The sequence below is a fragment of the Camelina sativa genome, chromosome 17 (assembly GCF_000633955.1).
Source record: "Camelina sativa cultivar DH55 chromosome 17, Cs, whole genome shotgun sequence".
Lineage (NCBI taxonomy): Eukaryota > Viridiplantae > Streptophyta > Magnoliopsida > Brassicales > Brassicaceae > Camelina > Camelina sativa.
In genome coordinates this window covers 25,087,830-25,094,868 of record NC_025701.1, presented here as the reverse complement: position 1 = coordinate 25,094,868, position 7,039 = coordinate 25,087,830, and the positions used below count along the sequence as shown (strand labels likewise).

At 34.8% G+C, this 7,039-nt stretch overlaps 2 protein-coding genes across 2 annotated transcripts in view; one reads left to right on the top strand and one right to left on the bottom strand.

Annotated features, from left to right (window-relative positions):
* LOC104757985 (probable E3 ubiquitin-protein ligase RHG1A) overlaps positions 1-1,073 on the bottom strand; it is a 7,514-nt gene extending 6,441 nt beyond the window's left edge. Inside the window, exon 1 of the mRNA XM_019239165.1 lies at positions 4-1,073. Coding sequence (XP_019094710.1) covers positions 4-963 — 960 coding nt within the window. The 5' untranslated portion in view covers positions 964-1,073. The remainder of the gene's footprint in view (positions 1-3) is intronic.
* On the top strand, positions 4,943-6,782 carry LOC104757984 (outer envelope pore protein 24A, chloroplastic-like). Its single transcript, XM_010480776.2, has 3 exons — positions 4,943-5,256; positions 5,529-5,888; positions 6,613-6,782. Exons 1-3 carry the CDS (start codon positions 5,053-5,055, stop codon positions 6,691-6,693), a joined length of 645 nt encoding a protein of 214 aa, XP_010479078.1. The 5' UTR covers positions 4,943-5,052; the 3' UTR covers positions 6,694-6,782.

Below are 7,039 nucleotides of genomic sequence, written 5' to 3'. Positions count from 1 at the left end.
CATGTGAGTAGCAGGTGCATTTGGATTCTGAGAAGCAAAATTCCCGAAAGCATGTCCATATCTCAAGTCGATCAGTTGTTGATCTGCTGGTGGAAACCCTTGTGAGTTCAAGGATGGAGCAACAGGTCGTCTGATAACACTTCCTGCAGCAAAGACCAATGGGCTTACGGTTTCTTGTTGATCAGTTGGATTAACCCTGACAGAGTAATTTCTACTAGAGCTCTCTGTGATAGCAGGAGCAGATACATTTGGAACAGCATTAGATACCACCAAACCCCTTCGACGATCAAGAGATAGGTCTAAATGGTTTGTTGTCATTGCTGGACTATAATACGCAGAAGGTGAGATCCAAGAACTGGATTCTCCACGCTGAACCTCACGGAAACCTCCGCTGGAAGAGGACTGGCCAATGCTTGCATCAAGAGCTTTTCTTTTACAGGATACGCGACGCCCATCTCTAACACTGTCCTCTGGTATAAACATAGACCTGAGTCCATTAGCCTCAAAAAGAGCAGGATGACCTGTGACCGGATTCATATCATCAAGATGCTCATTATATTCTGCATTAAGATTGACATGGCGAGCAACACGGTTTCCATTAGATGGTTGCGCAAACAAAGGGTTCAACTCAAGCTTGCCATTTCTCTGTTCCTCAAAACGTCCAATTCCATTCCATTGTTGAGTGTGACTAGTAGTGGTTTCGTTCTTCGTACCACTAGAGCTAGCCTTGCCAATGTTAAACCTGTGTAAGCCGCCTTGCTCATGATAAACTGAGTTTGCAAAAGTAGGATTTGTATCAGCAGCAGCTGAAATCATGTAATCCTGCAATCCGTTATCACCATAACTGTGAATATTATTATCCCAACGAATAGGCTGATCTATCACAGCGTTACTAGATGTAGATCCATGCTCAAAGTTCAAAGCCTCTGCTAAAGAACCCAGACTAGCCCTCTCTCCCTGCATCCTAGCGTTATCCAAAGTTGACACTTGAGACAATTCAAGAGACTCTCTCACCACTTTCCACAATGTAGCCAATGCTGGAAACTACAACAAAAACACGGAGAAAGTAAAAGATCTATCAATAACGAAGACATGAGAAAAAGAGCTTAGCAACTGAGCAATTCAAGATACGCAATGTATAAGCTTTCTACTTGATCAATCAGACACAAAAGCTACAATTTCAAATTGACATCTAATCTCCAAAATCAAGCAATCTATAATCAACGGCACTTGCAACAGAACAATATAGGTAATGAAAACAATTAGCACAGCCACACACAACAAGAACAGCATCAGTAAACAAGATGAACATCAAATCTTTAGCAACGTCTACATGAGGAAACAAGAATCATTACTCGTAATCAACAAACCAGCATNGACATGGCGAGCAACACGGTTTCCATTAGATGGTTGCGCAAACAAAGGGTTCAACTCAAGCTTGCCATTTCTCTGTTCCTCAAAACGTCCAATTCCATTCCATTGTTGAGTGTGACTAGTGGTTTCGTTCTTCGTACCACTAGAGCTAGCCTCGCCAATGTTAAACCTGTGTAAGCCGCCTTGCTCATGATAAACTGAGTTTGCAAAAGTAGGATTTGTATCAGCAGCAGCTGAAATCATGTAATCCTGCAATCCATTATCACCATAACTGTGAATATTATTATCCCAACGAATAGGCTGATCTATCACAGCGTTACTAGATGTAGATCCATGCTCAAAGTTCAAAGCCTCTGCTAAAGAACCCAGACTAGCCCTCTCTCCCTGCATCCTAGCGTTATCCAAAGTTGACACTTGAGACAATTCAAGAGACTCTCTCACCACTTTCCACAATGTAGCCAATGCNACTAGTAGTGGTTTCGTTCTTCGTACCACTAGAGCTAGCCTTGCCAATGTTAAACCTGTGTAAGCCGCCTTGCTCATGATAAACTGAGTTTGCAAAAGTAGGATTTGTATCAGCAGCAGCTGAAATCATGTAATCCTGCAATCCGTTATCACCATAACTGTGAATATTATTATCCCAACGAATAGGCTGATCTATCACAGCGTTACTAGATGTAGATCCATGCTCAAAGTTCAAAGCCTCTGCTAAAGAACCCAGACTAGCCCTCTCTCCCTGCATCCTAGCGTTATCCAAAGTTGACACTTGAGACAATTCAAGAGACTCTCTCACCACTTTCCACAATGTAGCCAATGCTGGAAACTACAACAAAAACACGGAGAAAGTAAAAGATCTATCAATAACGAAGACATGAGAAAAAGAGCTTAGCAACTGAGCAATTCAAGATACGCAATGTATAAGCTTTCTACTTGATCAATCAGACACAAAAGCTACAATTTCAAATTGACATCTAATCTCCAAAATCAAGCAATCTATAATCAACGGCACTTGCAACAGAACAATATAGGTAATGAAAACAATTAGCACAGCCACACACAACAAGAACAGCATCAGTAAACAAGATGAACATCAAATCTTTAGCAACGTCTACATGAGGAAACAAGAATCATTACTCGTAATCAACAAACCAGCATAACTCTTTAAGTTACCACAAAGCCCTTATAATTTAGTAATCAAAACAGCCAAGACAAAACAGAGACATTGAACAACTTTAAACCGTGAAGTCTTGTTTAGACAAAGAAATAAAAAATCAGACAAGAAGTAAAGACAGAGAGATCCATTCAAAAGTCACAACCCAGCATCAAAGACTCAATTTTTATCATACCCTCCAAAAGAGGAGATTCTACAATGAACAAAGACACGGAAATATGATAACCCACCAAATCAAATTTCACCAAACTTCGATCGATCTGAGAAGGTTTTGGTTTGAGAAAAGCAAAAGAAACGCTTAACGCTAAGGTAGATAAATATGAAAGACCGATGAAAGAGGAAGCTGATTGCGGAGAAAAGAGGGAAAAGGCAAAGAGAAGGAAACAAACCACTTTTTTTCTTGTTCTGCAGAGAAGAAGATTGAGAATTGAGGAAAGCGAAGAGAAGCACACAAACCAAATGAGAATAGAATCCGGAAGATTAATATTATTATCATCATTACAGTAATATACTATATTATATATATAAGCTAGGTTAATATTCACATTTAACCAAAACAGCAATATTCAAAATTTAAAAAGCTGACAAAAAAAGAAAAAAGAAATTAAAATAATGGAAATTTGGTTTTATGAAAAAGTCAATAAAAAAGAACAGTTTCCAAAGCAAAGAATTGAATACAATACAAACCAGAAAGATGGTAATAAATATTGAAGGGTTTTGTAATAAAAAACGTGAATGGTGTAAGTATAGTTACTTAGTTAGATTTGTAGAAGGAAGAAAAAAAATTCAAGTTGGGGAAAGTTAAAAAGAAAAAAACGAGAAGAGAACTTACATAAGTTGTCTTTCTATTGTCTCACGTCCAACGAAACACGCACGCACGCGGGCCTTCCTTTGCTTAAATTTAAAGTTGAACCGAATCTAAAGCCAACTATTATTATATAGTAATACTTAAACCGATTTGCCAAAGGTCCTTGGAGTTAGACAATTCAAAAGTCTGTCTGTGATACATGCATGTTTTGTATCCCTCTATTAGTAAGGCACGTATGATATTAGATAATACCGTATGTGTTTTTTTTTTCTTTTTCTTGATCTGCATGTTTGATATAGATTCTAGTCTATCTCTTTCTATTTATATATATGGAAAGTTGCAAAATCATATACATGAACTTATAAGAATTAGTTAATTTGAGTATACTGATTAACTATGATAATTGTATTATATTTTTATAAACTTTCATATATTTAATTTAAAGAAAAGTATAATTTCTTTTTTTAATGTGTGTTATATCTGTACAGCAGTACCTTAAAGAATTGTAAAACCAAATCTAATGGATTAGTAACCATTTTAACAAAAGCATAAGTTCTTTTTATTGTGCTTTTTAATATATAGCAGTAACAATGTATATGTTTTTAAAACACTACTATCCAAATTATATGTTGATTCCTTTTTAACTAAATTAAAAACAAAAATTAATTTATGGTTGTTGGAAAAAGAAAATTGAATTATGGATTCTGAAACCTTCTAATATCAACAACTCAAATACAATTAACTATTTAGAAAATTATAAGTGAATTTTAGAATAAAATAAGGTTTCAAACCCTAAATTGGGTCAAATTATGAGGAGTTCTTCAAAGCAGAAAAAGTTCTAAAAAATTGTAGTTATAAAAATTAAATCCTGTTATGAATTTTTTTTATTCAATAATACTTTCAGAATCTGAGATCCCTTACAAATTAAGAAAGTATTCAATCTTTAAACTCATATATGTTGTTTTTTCAAAAGAAAAACAAAAAAAAACTCAAATATGATTTGAAAGTTTTTATTAATTTTGAAAAATATATATAAATTTTTAACTAACATGTTTTATCCATGTATATGAATCTTTATATCTTTTACTTTCAAATCTACTCAAATCTATATGTAATATAATGTAGATTTTAAAATGTAAAAATAATCACTAAAAGTATAAAATTTTAACTAAAGAGGATTATTCCATTTAATATTACAAGTGATTTTAGTTTTCATGAGATTTTAAATAATTTTGATGATTTTAGGGAAGTTGATATGATTTATTGTAAAATCCTTTCATAAAATTTAGATTTCTGTATTTTTAACTAAAGAAATCATCTCGAATCCTGCAGAATTATTAAAATCTAAATCCACAAACTGTTTTCAATAAACGTAAATTTTAAGATAGTTTTTTTAAATCATTAATTCAATAATAATAAATTTCATAAATTAAATTAAATCTATATTAAATAATATAGAATTTTTGTAAATTTTAGGCAAATCACTTTTGAATACACCCTCCCTAATGTCTAATGCTTACATTCATATAATTTTAGTAAATTTTTGACTATTTAAATTCTGTAGGTTATTTGGATTTCTAAATCCTTAAATAAACCTCTTATTACCGACCCAACCGGTTTAAATGGAGAGAAAGAAAAATCCGAAATCCATGAAATCGGGTCAACGAGAGGAATACACAGAACCGGCGGCTATCGTGTGATGACGATGAAGGCTTCTTTCAAGGGAAAGTTTGATGTTGACAAGAGCGGTGGCACTGCTTCGCTTGCCTTCAACGCCGGCAATGTTAAGCTACGCGCCACCATGACTGATGCTGCTCTCGTCGCCGGCCCTAGCTTGAACGGCCTCTCTCTCGCCGTCGAGAAGCCTGGCTTCTTCATCATCGACTACAACGTCCCTAAAAAGGTTACTCCTTTATTCGTATTCCCAATTTCTGAAGTTAACCCTTTTAGCTCAAACCCATATAAGAAATGAGAAGTAGATCTGTAGATGTAGTTGCTTTTTGATTCTCTGAGAAATTAGGAGTTTTGGGAGATGACATAAGGTTCTGTTTCTATAAATTCTCTAAAATACGAGTGAAATTGAACTAGCAAGTTTCTGTTTTCATGCTGCAGGATCTATTTTGTATGGTTTCTCTGAAATTGAAACAGAAAGTTTCGGTTTTTTTAATGATGTAGGATGTTAGGTTTCAGTTCATGAACACTGTCAGAATTGCAGAGAAGCCTTTGAATCTGACTTACATTCATATGAGAAGAGATAACCGGACAATTGTTGATGCGAGCCTTGTGGTTGATCCGGCTAACAAGTTGTCGGCTAACTACACGGTGGGTACAAAGAACTGTAAGCTCAAGTATACTTATGTGCATGGAGGTATGGCTACATTTGAGCCTTGTTATGACTTGTCTAAGAATATGTGGGACTTTGCCGTTTCTCGTAAACTTTATGGTGGTGATAGTCTCAAGGCAACTTATCGGACTTCTAGTAAGATGCTTGGTTTGGAATGGTCGAGGAACTCCAAAACGACTGGATCTTTCAAGGTAAATACTATTTTCAGTTCTCGCCTTTGTTCATTAGTGGAACCTCTTTTGGCAGGGTAGATTGAATTTTGTATATATCACTATTCCAACAGAGTTGACACTAGATACTCGTTGATACTTTTATCCTATCATTTCTTCTTACGGTCGGTCCCATCTCTTCTCTAGAATTGTGATTTTGCACGTCAATATGAAACAAATAGATTCGCGCTCAAAAACAAGCATATATGTGAAATTCAAGAGACTGCTCTTCTTGTAATTGACATTTCGTTCTATATAGTAGGTTAAAACTTCTTAACGAGCGTGTATTTTTCTACCATTGTTGCTTCTAAGAAATTAAGAAATAGTGATACTTGGCATGAATGATACAAAACTCCTAATAGCATGTGTGTGATCTTCATTAGATGCATAAAGGATGCATGGTGATCGTGGGAGAGTGTAAATAAAATAAGTGAATTAGAATCCTTTTGTTAGGGAGATAGTTCCTCTTACATGGTTTTGGAAGTCGGTAGAATATTTGGTTGTATCATCGATTAGGTTTTCACAATAGGTCTGAAACTGACTTCTGCTCTATTATTGTTGGTTTGTTTGGGAACTAGAACATCTGTTGGTGCCGAGCATCGTGAAAGAATGCCTGAATCGATTTTTAGAACATTGTTCATTAAGCAAGCCAAAATTGGTTCCTTTTTCAGTCGTGTTAAATGGGTTTCTTGTACTGATTCAACAGGTATGTGCATCAATGAATCTAGCCGAGGAATTGAAGACGCCAAAACTGACCGCAGAAACGACATGGAACCTGGAAATTTAGTTCCCATACATCCCAACAAAGTCTCCATTCTTTCGGTTGTTTTAATGTGGATTCAAGTCTTGACAGAGGAATCTAAAAAATTTCTAGCCGTTCTGTATTTATTATTGTTAAGACCAGACTATAATGACCAAAAAAAAGAAAAATATTTAGGTTTATCACTAGGGGTAAATTTTTTGTTCACCTTCTCCATTTTCAACCGATGAGAATTTTTAGTTAAAAAAAAAAAAAATATGTATATTTTTAATTAAAAAAGTTAATTATTGGCTTGATTTAAATTTACAAATAAACCAAGTTATATATTGGTTTGAGTATATAAATGAAAATTAAGGTTTAGATTTTACAATTA

What these genes read in the sequence shown, in the direction of transcription:
- LOC104757984 (XM_010480776.2), top strand. Translation starts at nt 5,053, where the DNA reads ATGACGATGAAGGCTTCTTTCAAGGGAAAGTTTGATGTTGACAAGAGC. An exon ending in ACTACAACGTCCCTAAAAAG is followed by an intron (nt 5,257 to 5,528) that starts GTTACTCCTTTA and finishes TTAATGATGTAG; the next exon opens with GATGTTAGGTTTCAGTTCAT. An exon ending in AAACGACTGGATCTTTCAAG is followed by an intron (nt 5,889 to 6,612) that starts GTAAATACTATT and finishes CTGATTCAACAG; the next exon opens with GTATGTGCATCAATGAATCT.